Source organism: Castor canadensis, chromosome 8 (assembly GCF_047511655.1).
Source record: "Castor canadensis chromosome 8, mCasCan1.hap1v2, whole genome shotgun sequence".
Classification (NCBI taxonomy): domain Eukaryota; kingdom Metazoa; phylum Chordata; class Mammalia; order Rodentia; family Castoridae; genus Castor; species Castor canadensis.
In genome coordinates this window covers 131473128-131490801 of record NC_133393.1, presented here as the reverse complement: position 1 = coordinate 131490801, position 17674 = coordinate 131473128, and the positions used below count along the sequence as shown (strand labels likewise).

Genomic DNA, 17674 nt, shown 5'->3' with positions numbered 1-17674 from the left:
AAGTTGAGAACTAAGGAGAGAATTATTTCTTCCAAATAAATGAGAATCTATTATGGCACAGAGGTAAAATCTGTACTACGATTTAAGTCAAAACTGACATGTCAACTGGGTGCTGATGGCTCACACCTGTAATCCTAGCTCAGGAGGCAGACATCACGAAGGATCAGGGTTCGAAGCCAGCCCGGGCAATAGTTCAGGAGACTCTATCTCGAAAATACCCATCACAAAAAAAGGGCTGGTAGAGTGGCTCAAGGTGCAGGCCCTGAGTTCAAACCCCAGTACTTTAAAGAAAAGAAAAAACAAAAACAAACAAAAAAAAAAACCCTGAGATGTCACATAACTGTGAGCTTGCCTGTTTTGTGTCTACTTCCTTCCTGGTATGCTGTCACATGTGTGCAGATGAGGTGCCTCCCACACTGGAAATGACGAAAACACAAGAAGACTCCAAGCTCTTCATTTTATAGATTAAGTACCTGAGGCCCTAAGAGACTCAAGTTTGGCTCAAGGTCAAACAGCCAGAAATGGATCCTCACTCTTCTAATTCCTAGTTCAAGGTTGACCCTAACACACTACCATTTCCTGCTTTTCTGAGAAAGGAATTTGTGGCAGTTACCCCAACTTGCCCAAGATGGAAGTCAGCTTTGGGAGACCCAAAGTCCCAGACAAACCTGAACCTGCCAACAAGGAAGGGACATCAGTGTCTGCATGCGTCCCCTCTTCTCACAGTACCTACTTCCTTCCAGAGCACTCCTCACCTATCAGCATCCTTAAGTCCAAGTAGACCAAGCTCCCTTGCTTCCTGGCCCTTTCCCCAAGGGCCTCTAGAGGGATGATATGAAACACAAGCCAAGTTCAGTTGTTGTCCCACTTGAAAGCTTTTATCAGAAAATCATTGCTCCCAGGATCAATTCCAGAATTTTCAGTAAGTTCAACTCACTCTCTCACAGCATACCTCCCACCAACCTCACCTCTAACCTCTTCTTCAAACCTTCAGCCAAAAGATCTTCCTCACTGAGCAGGTCTGAAGACTCCGTTCCACCTGTTAATACTCAGGTAGCTTCCTCTGGGACTTCCCCTACTTTAAACCCTCAAGGTAAGTTGATGGCACCTTGTCCACAAGATTATTGCCATTATCACTGCATTTTGCCATATATTATTTATATAGGTACAACTCCTATATGATATGGTATCCTAAGATGCAGAACCTGGGTTTGATTCATGAGCTTCCAACCTTCTGGGCATAATACGTTACGCCTCCAGTCTTCCGTTTTATTTTTAATAAATGGAGGTAATAGCTTGCCAGGTTGTTTTGAGGGGTAAATGGAATGGCTATGTGTGACATGGGTCATGTTAGATCGCTCAATATATGTGAGTCCTTCCACTCTCCATCTCTTTCCATAGAGTATAAGAGCGCCTTCTCTTAAGACTGTCAGTCTTGCTTCTGTTCATCAAAAGAAATGGTCTCTAAACTGAAGAGAACACCCACAGAGTGGGAGAAAATATTTGCCAACTATACATCAGACAAAGGACTGATAACCAGAATATACAGGGAACTTAAAAAACTAAATTCTCCCAAAACTAATGAACCAATAAAGAAATGGGCACGTGAACTAAACAGAACTTTCTCAAAAGAAGAAATTCAAATGGCCAGAAAACACATGAAAAAATGCTCACCATCTCTAGCAATAAAGGAAATGCAAATTAAAACCACGCTAAGATTCCACCTCACCCCTGTTAGAATAGCCATCATCAGCAACACCACCAACAACAGGTGTTGGCGAGGATGTGGGGAAAAAGGAACCCTCTTACACTGTTGGTGGGAATGTAGACTAGTACAACCACTCTGGAAAAAAATTTGGAGGCTACTTAAAAAGCTGGACATCGATCTACCATTTGATCCAGCAATACCACTCTTGGGGATATACCCAAAAGACTGTTACTCCAGAGGCACCTGCACATCCATGTTTATTGCGGCACTATTCACAATAGCCAAGTTATGGAAACAGCCAAGATGCCCCACCACTGACAAATGGATTAAGAAAATGTGGTATCTATACACAATGGAATTTTATGCAGCCATGAAGAAGAACAAAATGTTATCGTTCGCTGGTAAATGGATGGAATTGGAGAACATCATTCTGAGTGAGGTTAGCCTGGCCCAAAAGACCAAAAATCGTATGTTCTCCCTCATATGTGGACATTAGATCAAGGGCAAACACAACAAGGGGATTGGACTTTGAGCACATGATAAAAGCGAGAGCACACAAGGGAGGGGTGAGGATAGGTAAGACACCTAAAAAAGTAGCTAGCATTTGTTGCCCTTAACGCAGAGAAACTAAAGCAGATACCTTAAAGCAACTGAGGCCAATAGGAAAAGGGGACCAGGAACTAGAGAAAAGGTTAGATCAAAAAGAATTAACCTAGAAGGTAACACCCACGCACAGGAAATCAATGTGAGTCAATGCCCTGTATAGCTATCCTTATCTCAACCAGCAAAACCCCTTGTTCCTTCCTATTATTGCTTATACTCTCTCTACAACAAAATTAGAGATAAGGGCAAAATAGTTTCTGCTGGGTATTGAGGGGGGGAGCGGGAGGGGGTGGAGTGGGTGGTAAGGGAGGGGGTGGGGGCAGGGGGGAGAAATAAACCAAGCCTTGTATGCACATATGAATAATAAAAGAAAAATGAAAAAAAAAAAAAAAAAAAAAAAGAATTAACCTAGAAGGTAACACCCACGCACAGGAAATCAATGTGAGTCAATGCCCTGTATAGCTATCCTTATCTCAACCAGCAAAAACCCTTGTTCCTTCCTATTATTGCTTATACTCTCTCTACAACAAAATTAGAAATAAGGGCAAAATAGTTTCTGCTGGGTAGGGCAGGGGGGAGAAATGAACCAAGCCTTGTATGCACATATGAATAATAAAAGAAAAATGAAAAAAAAAAAGACTGTCAGTCTTCTTCATATTCTTGTTGAGTAATACAATAAATGCCCAATACATGTCACCAGAAAGGAGACAGGAATACAGTGTCTCTATGTTCATTCACACACAAAAAAGGAAAGGAGGGAGGAAAGGAAGAAAGGAATTAATAGAATGAGTGAATGCAGCTAGATGCAAAGCTTGATCGTTTAGAGCTTTGGTAGTGTCAACATTGGTCCCATGACTTCGAGCACTTTCAGTTCTTTCCTGCTAATAAATTCTGAAAGTGCATCCACCAAGTAATCAGGAAAGGAATATAGCCCAATACAGGATTGGCACACATTAAAAAAAATGTAAGAATTCCTCAGATTGTTCTTTCCTATTCTGCTTAGTACTGGGGTTGATACAAAGGATACAAATAAATTGATCCACTCTAATGAGGGCTCAACATTGAGGAGAGCATTACACCTAGACTCCTAAGGAGAGGGATAAAAGCTTAATGACATGTTGCGTTTGTCAGTTTCTGTGATGAAACATTTACACCATGGCTGATTTTATTCTACCAATAACTTCTGCATTAAACTTCAGTGCACCATCTCTCTTAAGTAGCCAATGCATGGTTCTCAGTAGTCCCTCTGCACACCCATGAGTCTTCCTCCCATTACTTTTCTGACTCTTAACATCTTTTTAGCTGTTTTGTTGTTTATTAACATCTTTATCTCGTGAAGGACAAGGAAAATAGAGTACAGGGAAGCGCCTGGTTTTGCTGTCAGTGGTTCTCTCAGAGGAGGTGAAATTACTGGCCAGATGTTTGTATGGGTTTCAATTATCCCACTCTCTCTATCCCTGGTCACTACAGGCAATGGAGACTAAACAGCTTAACCAAATGCACAAAATACAAACATACTTTCTGACCAAATATAGAATTAATGGTCATGACCTAGAAAGAGAGAGAAAAAAGAGCTATGCTGAAAAAACCTAAGAAGTGTCAAAATTCATCGAGATGGCAGAGGGATGTTAAACTGGGAAGTTAAACAATTTCTCTGAGTAGAGACAACATGGAAAATACTTTTCTGAATGTTAAAGATCATCCAGCACTCTGGACCAAAATCTAAACAGGAAAAGGGATACCAAAAGGGAGGGAAAAAAACACTAAGAAAATAAAATCATCTGTGATGATTTAACTAGCAAAGGTCTTGCTACACACAGCAAAGGGGCCCTTTGGGTGGCACTTATGCTTAGACAGAAGAGGAAAGCTGTCCCTGTTTCTAACAGAGGTGAAGCCACAGTACAGCAATCCATCACAAACTGTGCCCTGCTCTAGGACAACTCAGCTTCTCGAAGTGAAGAATGGAGATCAAAGTGAGAGTCGTCTATAAAAACAGTTTTATTTTTATGGCTCAGTAAATGTTTATTGAAGTGAGTCCCATTCTCTGTGGCAACACTCGGCAGATGCAGCCTCCTCGTGAGCAGAGCTGGGGAAGGGGTGGGAATGTGCATTCAGCTTTGCTGGATGGCTTCATTTGACCCACTGTCTAAGCATTTGTAGCAACAGCTGTTGCTTTACCTGAGTGTGAGGTATAGTAACCTAAACTCAAACCACACAGGAAAAATTAGAAAAATCAAAACTATGCAAAGAAGATAATATAAGATAAACACACACTATCACAGAGTTGTTCTATGTCAAGACAAGCAGAACCCGAAGGGAGGGGCATTTTTGTTCCTCTTGAAGTACAAATTGGTGAAAAAGGAGTTTCTGAATTGTAAAATAAAATAAACAAATAAATAAAAACATGCAAGGGGTAACATTTGGGGCTAGCTACTGGTTTCACAACCTGGAGGGAGTCCAAGAGAGTGACACAAAGAGGCAAATCAATCTGGAGCTATTCTGCATCAAACAGTTACCTATCTCAAGTATAATAGTTTATGGCCATCAGGGCTGTGTGTGATGACCTAAATGGGCAACTTTATGGTATAAAAATGAGACAATAAGGTCTTAAGAGTTGGCAAAAGCCACTGGTGAACACAGAAGCACAGGCAGTCACCTGGGCATCCACCGGGGTCACATCTGGCAGAGGCAAATATGAGATCGTGCAGTATGGATGGGAGGTGTTAGATTGTAAAAAAACAAACAGATTAGAAACCTTGAGCAGGTTTAGGAATAGGGCTCGGTGGTGGAGTAACTGCCTTGCACATGAGGCCTTGGGTTTGATCTCCAACATCACAAACAAATCAATCTTGAGGAATTAAATTAATGCAAAACTCTAATGTGGATCAAGATGTGGTGAAGCCCAGCAGAGTAGCTGGTTCTTCCGAGTAGGGTGGAAAGAGCCAAAAACTGAAGTGTCCACCACAATCTCCAGAGGCCTGGTTTTCAAATGTCAGAGGACGAGAAATGCCATGTGGACAGAACTGCAGCAAAGAGAAGCACTGACAGTTTTAACAGAAGCTGGAAGTGTACAGCTTTTTACAAATACTCCCCTAAGATCTGCATTTGCATACTGCCTACCACTGATTTCACATGCTGCATGGTTGTGCGTGCACAGATCTAACCTCTGAAGTCTTCCATAAAACAAAGGAACTAAATTCTACGAAGTTAACAACTGGAAGAGGAGAATATGGGCCTCCAAGTTTTAAAAGGACAGCCCTAGAGCAATGCTATTTCACTAAAAGAACAGCAAGGACCACTTGGGACACTGAGACTTCAGCCCAAATGTCACAGACCCACAGCCACTCCACCCTCTCCTGGCCTGCACCTAAACCCACATCCCAGAAAGGCACCACCTGGTCTCAGGACATTCCATCCCCTGGATTATATGATGACATCTCTGTCTCCTACCCTCCTAACAGGGTACAATTTTCTAAAAGCAGAGAAAATCCTTTCCAAGAAAATAAACACTCCTGAACAACTGTCCCATTCTGTTACCTATTTGGATTACATAATTACTGTGAAGTCAAAACTTTCATATTGACACGCCAGAAAGAACTCTGGGCTCATACAAACCCAGCTACCCTTTTCTTCACTGAAGTTCTACACAAATCTCTCCATCCCTAAAAAGCAGTTGCCTGTGCCCACTGTCATGTTAATGAAACACTCCACTGTGTCACCTCCGTGGGGAAACAGAAACTCAGATCAAAGTAGTTTAAGTCTGTGGGATACACAAATCTTACAGATGATATTCTTCAACAACAATAACAAAAACCCCAGTCCTAAACTGCCCTGCATAGAAAAAGAACAGTGAACATCTTTTCCAGGTTCTATTAAGGATAATGTGGATGGAATATATCCTATCTCTTTTGTTCCACTGTAGGTCAAATGGTTACTGGCATCCTTTAACAGTCACCGAATAAAAGGCTAAACCTCCTCCCCAGCCACCCCTCACCAGTTATTATGAGCTCCCCTTTCAGGAGTGTTCAGGGGAAGAAAAACAAAATAAAACCACTGAACCAGGTTGGCTAGAATCCCACGGGGCACATTAATTAAGGTATCTGTACTCTTCCGGTTGGGATGGTAGTTTAAAAAAAAAAGGTGCTCTAACTTTTACAGCCTGCTCTAATTTGTTCACTTGGATCAATGCGAAAGCACTGCCCTCGTGTAATCACTGCACTTTGCTTACCCTGACCCTGTGAAGATTAGATGAAATAATGAATGCAATTTACTAAGTAAGAATCTGGTAAACAATGACTCAATCAATAAATGATGTTGGAAATTATAAAGCAAAACAAAGATTATCTCCTGATGCTTATCAATTTTCTTGGAAGAGAGAGATTTAGAAGCAGAAGGCAATTGGTTCCACAGCACACACCAGAGAAATCTGGACTGTCCTCTGGCTTCAGGTCACCTGCTAGCAATAATGTAGAACTTCTTCTAATTCTCCTACTGCCTCCTCACTCCCAGTAACTGTGAAATGGCGGACATGCAAAAGATCTTTAAAGAAATGCCACCAAGTCCCACATCCAGACAAATATTGTGTGTGTGGGGGAAGGGGAATGTGAAATAAATCACACAATCTGAATATCCTAATGAAAAGGTTATCACCCATCACAGAGCAGACCTAAAAGTCTACATTGTCTTTAAATGTCATTCTACAAACTCTTCCTAAGACATACCTAGCAATCTTCCAAGTCTGGCTCTGCTATTTGGACACACAAAGTATATTTTCCTTTCAGGCACAAAATCATTTCATGATTTCTAAGATCTTCATTAAAATAAGATATGCAATAAGCACGTTCTACTATAATTTGTAATTGTGTTTTCTATTTTACTCAGGGTACACACATGATATACTGGGCTCAGCTTTCTGACAATACATCGTAGTATACAGCCACACAGGAAAATTTAAAAGGTAGGAGAATTAATGACTGGATTCCATTTGCGACAGTTATAAGACTATGTGGCAAAAACCAAAAATATGTGGCCATAAAACTTTCACCTTTTATTTCATATTCTATCTACTCAACTTGTAAATGGCCAGGTCATGACATAATTTTTCTAGTTTCTAAATCGTTTTTGGAAAGAAATGGTATCAGTGTTGTAAAAGATCATCCTGTACTTACTAAACCATGCTTTCCAAAATGCAAAGGACAGTCATGTTCTACTTTATGCTAATTATTTGACTTATTTCACTTGACCTAAGTTTTTATGGCAACCATCTATCACCATAAAAGTATACAATCGCTACAATTCAAAGTAATAAATGCAACTTGTAAAACTCAGGGTTTTTTTTTTTATTTAATACATTCTAATCAAGTAGTAACAGCAGTAAATAAACACTTTAAAAAAAAAAACAAAAACAGGCAGGTATCCCCCTATATCTGGAAGAAAATTAAGTCAAAGTATTCTACATAGTAGAAGGGAGACAACTGCTAATGTCCATGGTTAGACAATTCAAGGACAACTTGGAAGTTTCTAAAGCCATTTCCAAAATTAATGGCAACAGGCTGGGACACAGCTACTGCCAAGGGTGAAATGTCTCTATCTACATTGGTTTTTATTACCAGGGATTGAATTGCACCTGTAGAGCATGACATTCTTGTCTTTAGCCTTAAAGGAAAAGAGAAAGTCTTTTCCTGTTTGCACCAGTTTGAAAGAATTCTGAAATAAGGCTCCCTTGAAATGGATTACTACAGTACTCATTCACAGGAGAAAGTTCATACATGTAGTAAAAAGACAGATACAGGATTTCATGGTCATTTTTTTTGGTTGATTTGGTTAATTGCATAAAAGGAGGGGATAACTACTCACAAGCATGATCTGTTTAACAAAACTCTTAGGTACATCAGAATGTGAAATATAAAATGTCCTAAAACAGACTTTGATAACCAGGCATATAAAACTGAAGCTAAGCCTGGGTCAGCTTGGTTCCTTTCCTTCTTCAGTACTCCACATGGACCTCTTTCCTACTACTGGAGCTGGGAGCTTGGACCTTTGACCTAGTGCAAAGAAACTTCAGAAGGGAAAGGCATTCTGATAAAATGCTCCCTGAGCCTTTGCTTGGGATGTTTTCTTTTTAAATTAAAAGGATCATCTGGTCTTGGTCAGCCTTAGGAAAGGAAGCATCACTGGGCTGCAAATATCTGGGGGAACTTAAAATACCTAGCTACCTCTTCACACATTTAAATTAGATTGACTTCAACTGTGTTTAGGAAGAATTCTGCACAGTTATCCAGAGCAGTCACTCAAGTTTTGGTTCTCTTTCACATAGCTGCATTCAGAGAGGCTCTCATATGAGGCATGTTTAGAAAAAGAGAAACACTTATACCTGGAATTTATATTCTTCCAAGTAATCTTTTAGTCTTGTGGGTAAAGGCAGTCCCCAGATGGTACCGGTACATTTGTTAATCGTGAGTCGACAGAGATGCTGTAGAGATGGTGCTGACGTGTAGAGCGGTTTGGTCAGATACAGGTGCACAGTCCCATTTCGGGGGGCTTCTGGGCCTGTCCGTTTATCCTTGCACATCTGAACGTAGTAATCAATCAGATGAACCACACTGTCAAACTGCTTAAGCTTGGACTTGACACATATGATAGAATCCAATCTGAATTTTCCATCTTGGTACTCAATTCGCAGGTTAGTTGGTCCAGCTGATGTTTTAACAGATATTGTTAGTAGGTAGTCTGAATGTGAACTATCTCTAATCAAGAAAGTTCCTTCTGGTGCCTCTTTTAATTTCTCTTTGGCTTCGTTAACAGTCATACTTCCCCAGTACCATCCTGGGGTTTTTGTTCAAAAAGAAAAAGAAAAAGGTAAAATAGTTATTATAAGAACTTTTAGAGTAGGGTCCATACTTGGCAATAATTTTTCTAGCTCTAAACAAATGTCTATGAGTGAAAGGTTATCAGGGACTACCACAAACAATTTTGATAGGAATTTAATGAAAATGTGAGTACATTTTGTTTTATGAGCACCAACCGCAAGCCAGTTTTCTTCCTCTCTTTTTAAAATAACTTTCTTACTTAGCTCTATGAAAAGATTTTCTTCTAATGGGCTAAAAGAACTTGTGCAGTAAGACACACTGGATAACAACCAAGATGCTTTCAGTACTGTTTCACTGAAACATAGATTAAGTAAGTTAGGAACAAATATGTCCTTACAAAAGTGGAAAACTCAACTCCTGTAATTTCAATAGAGTAAAAACAGAAACAACTTTTTTTGGATGGTGGGTCCCCCCTCTTCTCTTCCCCAAAGAATCTGCTAATGGCTGCGTTTCTGTTCGAAGTCCTAGAAAACACTGCTGTTTAGTTGTTTTAAATGTACAGCTCTCTTGTATGCGCTTCCGTTTGCTGCTTTGATTACAACTACCTCATCAGCCTTGGGAAAGGGGCAAGCCATGACTCACAGTACTTCAGGTTTATAATCTTTGCTACACTCTTGTGGACTTTGCCCTCTTCAAATCGAATCACAACCGTGTCGGTTTCCTAGGAATTCTCCACTTGATTCACCCAGGCCATGTCCCTAAGCCCATCCCGTTTCAACAGTGACTCAAAGACATTGTGCATTTACGAAGTTTGAACAATGTGCTGTCCCCACCCCAGCAAAAAAAAAATTAACAATAATCCCGGGATACTTGCAATGGGCCCGGGATACTTGCAATCGGCCCAGGATACTTGCAATCGGCCCGGGATACTTGCAATGGGCGGGTCTCTCCGGCTGAGGGAAAGCCCGGGGCCCCCACGCGAGGACTGGAACTCCAAGTCAGGGAATTTTTCCCTCTCCCTCGCCTATTGCTACTACAACTAAGTTTTTAGGATCCAGATTCTGAAAGCCTAAATGATCTGCCAGATTATTTTTTTCCGAATCTTTTCTTTCAGATGCAGAGAGACTAGAGGGAGCCGCTCGCAGCGCAGGACTGCGGGTGAAACGAACCGCACCCGGGCGCCCCGCGCCTCCAGGCGGGGCTCCGCGGGGCTCCCGGGCAGCTGCCCTCGCCGCAGTCGGTCAGCCGCTGAACTTGGCCGCCTGGATCCCGGGCTACAGCGGCGGCTCCGCCCGGGAGCCAGATGCAGCTGAGGCTGCCGGGAGCGCAGCGCCCATTCGCCGCCCTTGCACCCACGGAAAGGGAGGCGCCGGGTGCCTTTCCCCGCCGGGGTTCGAGCCTGAGCGCCCCTGGCTGAGCAGCAAGCTAAGAGGCGATTTCTAGGGAGCCCTGCTCGCGCCCCGCCCTTCCCCGAGCCTCTACGTCCCTGGAGAGCCGCTTTCCCTTCGCACTCCCTAACATCCGGAGCCGAGCAGGCGGGCATCCCTCTCCGCGGTCCCTCGCCCTGCAGCGGGGACGTACTTCCATCCCATTCTTTGCTTCCTACCTCGGCTCCCCCACCCAACCGCGCCTTGGGGAGGCACCCCCTCCCGCACGCGCCGCGGCCGTCCGCACCCTACCTGTGTGACTGAGCTCCCGCAGGGCCTGCGCCAGACGCGCCGCCTCCGGGGACGGCTCCTCCGCCGACCCCGAGGTACCCCACTGGCTTTGCGTCCCGTCCGCGCCATTCCTGGAGGACTCCAGGCACCGCAGGGTCATGGGAGAAGAATGACCGCCGCAAAGACAGGTGGTCGACCGAGCTGAGGTCACAGAAGGGCTGGCGTCCTTGCTGGAAGTCAGAGGGAACCCCAAAAAGACTCCTAGCTGGGGGTCCGAAATGGTGGCGGAAGGGGAGGGGATGGAGAGCTGCCGATTCTTTCTCCCCAAGTCCTGGCGGACTGATGGCAAAGTCTCTCGCAGACGCGGTTACCCACAGATCGCCTGCGAAGAGAAAGTGGGACGGGGGTTGGGTCAGTCTGACCTGAACCCCAGTGGCTGGGGTGGGGGTGGGGAAACGCAGACGTGGAAAATCCCGGGGACTCCTCCGCCTCCAAGCTCCTGTACCATTTAACCCCAAGCATCCAATTACCGCCCTGCCCCAGCTCTGGAGAAAAGATGGATAAAGACAGCAGGAATCCAAGACTCAGGAGTTGGTGGGGGTTGGGGGGAAGAGTAGGAGACAGGATGAGAGTGAACGTGTCTTCTCGCCCAGAGCGGCTCCCAGAAATCACAAACTGGAAGCCTGGGAAACACAATTAGTCACACACCTGCGGGTCAAGTGCGGCTAGGCCCCTGTCATGGACAAGGAGAACATTTTAAAAAGGACAGCTCTCCCAAACTGGCATTTTCATCTTAAACCTCGAGCAGCCCGAGGGCCCCTGGAAGGAAGCACCCGATAAAACCTGGTCCCACACCCTAAAGCGCCGCTGGGCTCCCAGGGCCCGGGCGGCCAGCCGCGGGTGCAGAGGTGCGCAAGCGGCCGCATCCCCGCAGCGGAGGTTGCCTCGGCCCCCTCCCCCGCTTCCCCGGGCGCGATCCGGGCAGAGGCGGGGGACGCCGCCCGGTGCCGTGGAGGTCGCTCCGGGACGCGGACGGCTGCTGCCGCTGTGCCGCGGCGGGCGCTGTCGAGGAATCGGCCCGAGCGCGCAGCCCCCGAAGGAGCTCGAAGCGAGGCGGGGGCCGAACGGGCAGCGGTGAGCGCGGCGGGACGTGCAAACAACCAACGCCGAGCTCTTACCTCGGCCGCGGGCGCCGCCGCCTCCGCACCAGGCAGCCTCCCCAGAGGACATGGGGCGGGGGAGCTGGCAGAGGAGGGGTGTCCGCCCGAGTTTCCCCTGACGTTTAATTTGGGAATGAGATGCCTAGAGATGCGACCAGCCCTGCGCTCTGCGGAAGCGGTCAGACTTCTCTGCGCAGAGGACAGACAAAAATCCCCGGGATCATCGCTCCGACATACGCCCCCCGGCCCCGCCCCGGGCTGCGACACCCCCTGCCCCAGGCAGCTGCATGGTTTCCCTTCAGCCACGACCAAAGAGGTGGGAAGGAGAGAGGGCGGGAGGAAGGAGCAAGGGCGGAGGCAGGCTGGTGGGGAGGGGCGGGAGATCAGGTTATAAGGAGGGTAATGGATTTGGATGGCAGTTTAGGGGGTGGGCGAAAGAACCAAAACAAAACTCCGGAGACTTCCCGACGCTGAAAAGGAACCGGAGAGTAGACAGTGGCTCCCGGGTGCGGGGCAGAGCCGTGGCTCGAACTCATCATCCCCCCGGCCCCCGGCGCCCTGAACTGCGGAAGCCAAGGCAGACCGCCGCTCCCCGCGCACGCGGCCGCGCCCCGCCGCCCTCCCCAGCCAGCCACTGTCCTCGCGCGGAGCCTTCGGGCTCCCCCCACCGGTACCTGTCGCGTGCGTCCGCGCTCCGGACGCCGGGGAGCCTGAGGCTGTGCGCCGGGGGCCCCGGCGCGCAGTGTCTGCGGCCCGCGTAGCGCCGGTGGCTGCGGGCGAGGAGGCTCATGCTTCAAGGGAAGCCCAAGGCCCTCGAGCCGCGGCGGCGGCGAGACTTGGCAAGAGTTAAACGTCTATCCCCGGAGCAGTGTGTGCGCGCGACTTCGCGGCCCGACGCGCCTCCCTCGCTCCCCGCCTCCCTCCCCCCCGTCCGCGCGCTCGCGCCCCGCCCGGCGGCTGCGGAGGCCGCTTTCCAGGAACTTTCCAGGAATCCGCCTCACGTGACCGCAGCCCCCGCTACCGCTTTAAAGAGGCTGGGGCGCCAATGCGCAGGCTTCAAGGAGGACGGGCGGAGAGCTGCGGTTGCGGGCGCCTGCGGTGTGGACGCGCGGGACTCCGCCCTCCCCCAGCCCCACTCCTCAAGGTGCAGGGGGCCAACGGGAGAAAAAGTCCTGGCCACCGCCAACCCCGATTTGGCGGCCGCTGCCTGTCATCACCGGTGTCAGCCAAATACCCCGATCCGGCGAATAGCAACCGGCCTCGGCCCCTGCCGCGGGAAGGGTCATTCTTTCTATCCACCCCCCGCCTCCTAGACGCGACCCTCCGCGCCACATTTTGGGGGAGGGGGTTGCAGGAGAGGATCGGGGGGTCCTGGAAAACCAGCCCCTCCTGCTCTAAGACACCACCGATGGAGTTGGGGCACCGCTGCCAGTCGAGTGCCACCCCCTCCCCGCTCCGGGTTCCTCTGGAGCCTGGGAGCCCGAGGCTGCCCCCTCGGCCCCGGCCCTAGAAGCAGCGATCGGGCGGCGACAGGCGCCTCCTTAAGGCGCGCGAGCCGCTCTCAGTCCCTCCTCTCGGCGCTCGGGCTCGCGATCTCCCGCACCAGCCCTACCCCGCTGCTCCCTCCCTCCTCGGCCCCTGTCCACCGTCTCTTTCTCGAGGCCCTGCGGCCCGGCTGGATCACCTGCGGGGGCTGCGGAGCAAGAGCCCTTACCTGCGCGTCCGGAAGGTGGCGGGGGTGGGCTTCGGTCCCCAATTCCAGAGAGCGCTCGTCGCTGTGATTCCCTGCTGGGCGGGCTCTCGGGACCAGGGAATTCGGAAGGATCGCAGCACCTCTTCCCTCCCGGGACCCTCACCTTCCCACCCCGTTGGAGACCACCTAGCCTTAGCAGAAACTTAACCTTCTTGCCTGCACGCCCGTCCCCAGAATGTGACCTACTTTAAATATGACCTACTTTTTAAAAAACCATTAACACTCATGGGAAAACCGGATCCAAAATTTCGATAACCATTTTTCTTTGAAATACTACTCTATTGCATCATTGCTCAAAAGCTTAAAAGGTCAATGGCCACTTTTAGTTGAAGCGGTGGCTATGGGGAAGTTGGGCGAAGAAGGCGGAGAGGGTGTGGGGGAGGCGCGGCCTGCAAACCTTGCTTGGTGCCCCGCCTGCCGGCTCTAGAAGGAAGCGCCAGCCGGCTCCCAGCTGTAGGGCCGGAGTCATGCACCAAGGTTTTCCGCAGTTGTTTTCCTGCTTTTGAGTAGGTCTATTCACATGATAGGCGGGTGAGACCCGGAGGGGACATTTCCCAGCTGACAAAGGACTTTATCAACCATGGAGTCGTGTGCCGGTGTTTTTACAGTCTTTGACGGGCAAAATTGGAGCTAATTAAAACCCTATTAGAAACTGAATTATTGAACAAGTCATTTTACCCTTTGTGGACCCCCTGCTTTCTATAAAATTAAGAACTGGATTACAGTTTGGGCGCAGGTAGCTCACGCCTGCAATTCTAGCTACTTGAGAGGCTGAGATTCAGACAATTGCGATTGGAGGTCAGCCCTTGCAAATAAAGACACCCCATCTCCAAAATAACCAGAGCAAAATGGACTAGAGGTGTGGTTCAAGCGGTAGAGTGCCTGCCTTGCAATCGTGAAGCCCTGAGTTCAAACCCCAGTCCCATCATTAAAAAAAAAAAAGAGAGAAGAAAATTGGATTCGAGTCTTGGTGAAGAACTAAGGTGAATGAACAAATGAGATTCCACATAGAGTTTGTGTGGAGTCCGAGACTCAAAGTCAACTCTATGAACCCCTAAATCTACTAAGGTTCACTAAGCCCTAAATTATTCTCTGTGGCTTCTTTTTCCTTGGTGGAGAATCCCAGAGGAGGGGTGTAACCACCGTTCTATAGCTTAAGTTAAAAGATATTCCTAAATTTAATTTAATTTCTATCTAATTGTCAAATTGTAATGAATCTTCCAGAAGCCCTTTTTTTATGTGTCTCCCCAGGGCCTTTGCACACGCTGTTCCCTCTTTCTAGAATGCCACTCCCTGACTGGGTGTAGAGCAGGCTGTCATCAGGGGACTAGCTCAAAGTCACAACCACTGTCCACAAACATGACAGTAAGCACAACACTAGCTAGAAGAACGCCAAGCTTTGTATCAAAGTATGATTTTTTTACTTTCATTTCTAAAATATTTTTCAGCAATCCCCAGCATTTTTTTTTTGGCCTTTTTAATCCTCAAAAACATAGATGGGAGCCATGTAGGAAAATGTTGACAGTATCATGTCAATGGAAAAAAGCTGAGCTTGAACTTGTAGCTTTGCTAGGATCACATTATACAATTTTGTATGCACGTGGACAAAACCAGAGGGCAAGGTGGAGGAATGAACGCAGAGGTAGGATATAGGTGAATTTTTACATCTTTCTTTCATGCTTTTCTAGTATCTTTGAGAGAGTTACATTTTTTCCAAAATCAAATGTGAGTTGATGTTTTCAATTACTCTAATGAAGCAGAGTGTCGTTTATAGAGCACCCTGAGCTCGGCATCACCCTTCAGTTGCCTAATAAGCACCCCCGACTTAATGTCCCAAACTGAGACATGTTGATGCTTCCCCTCTCAGATAAAAGCAAAGGCAAGCCATTCCTCCTGCACTCTGCCTGCCTCGGAACATGTTGGTTCCATTCTAGGTTGCACTGGCCAAAGGCCTTAGAACACGGTTGACTTCTCTCTTTCACACACATCCCACATCCCACCTGCCGGCCAACCCTGCCACTCCAATTTCACAATCAATCCAGAACTGAAGCTCTTGCTACATGTCCACTGCACACCAGGTCAAATCACCCTAACCTCTGTTCAGATGACTGCCTCAGTCTCCTGAAAGGCCTCTTTGTCCCTCTGCAACAGAGTAGTGAGAATAATTCTGTATACACAGGTCATTTCACACCCCTCTTCTGGCTGCATTGCACCCAAGTAAAAGACAAAAAACCCTAAGAGCCACTGGTAAAGTCCTGCAAGGGTTGGTCCCATTTATGTCTCATTCTCAGTTCTTCCTGCCCTGTTCCTTGATCACTCAGCTCTGGACTGCTTGTTGTTTCTAGAACATGCTGCTCTTGCTCCTCCACACGTCCTTTGGATTTGCTGTTTTCTCCACCCTCTTCTTTCAGATATCTGTATGCCTTGCTCTTTGATTTCCTCAGATCTTTGTTTAATGTTCCCTTCTTTGAGAGATTTTGTCTCATCACCCCACTCAGAACTGACCCTTACACACACACACACACACACACACACACACACACACACACACACACACACACTTGTTCCTCTTCCAGGCTCTAGGTTTTTCCTTAACCCTGATCACTGTCTAACCTAATTTGTGTTTTATTTTTCTGTTTAACTTATTTTTCTCCTCTACTAGAATGTATTTTTGCTTTGTTTTTAGTGGTGCTGGGGTTTGAACTCAGGGCCTCATGCTTACTAGGCAGGAGCTCTCCCACTTGAGCCATGGCCCCAGGTTGGGCTTCATGTATTTTCACTTGCATTGTTCACACTGAAAGTGCTGGTTTTTTAGCACTTTGAACAGTTGTCAGCATGGAGGAAGCATTCAACATAGTTGTTGAATGAATAAATAACACATTAGCAGCTTAGCTTTAAGATTAAACTATGCAAGTATGAATCCTCACTGTTACCACTTGCTACATGTGTGATTATTGGCAAATTATTTAGCCTCTTTTTGGGTTGGGGGCATGGCTCAAGCAGTAGAGCACCTGTCTAGCAAGCACAAGGACTGAAGTTCAAACTCCAGTACTACAAAAAAGTTATTTATCCTCTTATGGAGCTAATAATGTCACAAGGGTATTGTAGGATTCAATGAAATAATCTGTGAAGAGTGTTTTGGGAAGCCCTTTGTAAAGATTAGCTGTTCCATTGACTATCACCCTTTCATTCTCAGCAAGTTTAGATTTTTTTCCATACGGATGAGATTGTTTCAGATTGGCCTATAGGAACCCTCCCCTTCCCCACAGGCCCCACCTGTGGCTGCCTGAGACCTCCATGGAATCGATCACTTGAATTCCTGTTCAGTTTTAAAATTTATAGGTGTCAACGTGACTCCATTGATTCCTACACACTCAGGAACGCCAGCATCTCTTCTGTTTGGTGGAGCAAATTCACAGCTGCAGGGATGAGGTGTGTTCCACTTGAGGAGGGAAGGGAGGGAGGTTTCCCACAGCTGGGGAGTTCCTGCCATTGCCTGCATTAAGAGGCAGCCAAGGCATGAAACCTCTGTGTGTCGAACCAGACTCGACACTTCTGGTTCAGCAGTGCAGATGTTCTACTACTGGAACTGACAGGTGCTCCACACTGGGCTTCTGCCAAGCTACAGAGAGGGTGTTTTAGGTTTTTGGGGTGGGGGTGCATAGGAAGTGATGAGGTGATTGTGTATGACTCCCATGTGGGCATAAGGTACACTGTTTTTGTTTGTTTTTCTTTTTTGATGGTACTGGGGTTTGAACTCAGGGCCTTGCACTTGCTAGGCAGGCGCTCTACCAGTTGAGCCACACCACCAGCCCCAGAAGGTATATTTTTAAGTGTCCACTACCCCTTCCTCTTCGAATTTGCCATGTCCCTACAGTCACCACACATCAGCAGTCTTGGGCGTCCCTGTGATTCTGGCACCAACTCCTCTGGAGCCCATAGGAGGTTAGCCTATAGGAATGGCTTGTACCCTTGGACACAAG

At 47.1% G+C, this 17674-nt stretch overlaps 1 protein-coding gene across 8 annotated transcripts in view; it reads right to left on the bottom strand.

Moving 5' to 3' along the window:
• Socs2 (suppressor of cytokine signaling 2) overlaps positions 1-17674 on the bottom strand; it is a 51746-nt gene that overhangs the window by 23732 nt on the left and 10340 nt on the right. For 2 of the 8 annotated variants that reach the window (XR_012450949.1, XM_074084118.1), the window contains exons 1-3: positions 12613-12849; positions 10800-11160; positions 8685-9136 (exon numbers count right to left, since the gene is read on the bottom strand). Coding sequence is in view for 7 of the 8 variants with exons in the window: in XM_074084118.1 (XP_073940219.1) it covers positions 8685-9136; positions 10800-10938 (591 nt within the window). In the remaining variant the exon portion in view is untranslated. The other 6 variants (XM_074084119.1, XM_020167345.2, XM_074084122.1 and 3 more) reach the window with 6 other exon arrangements.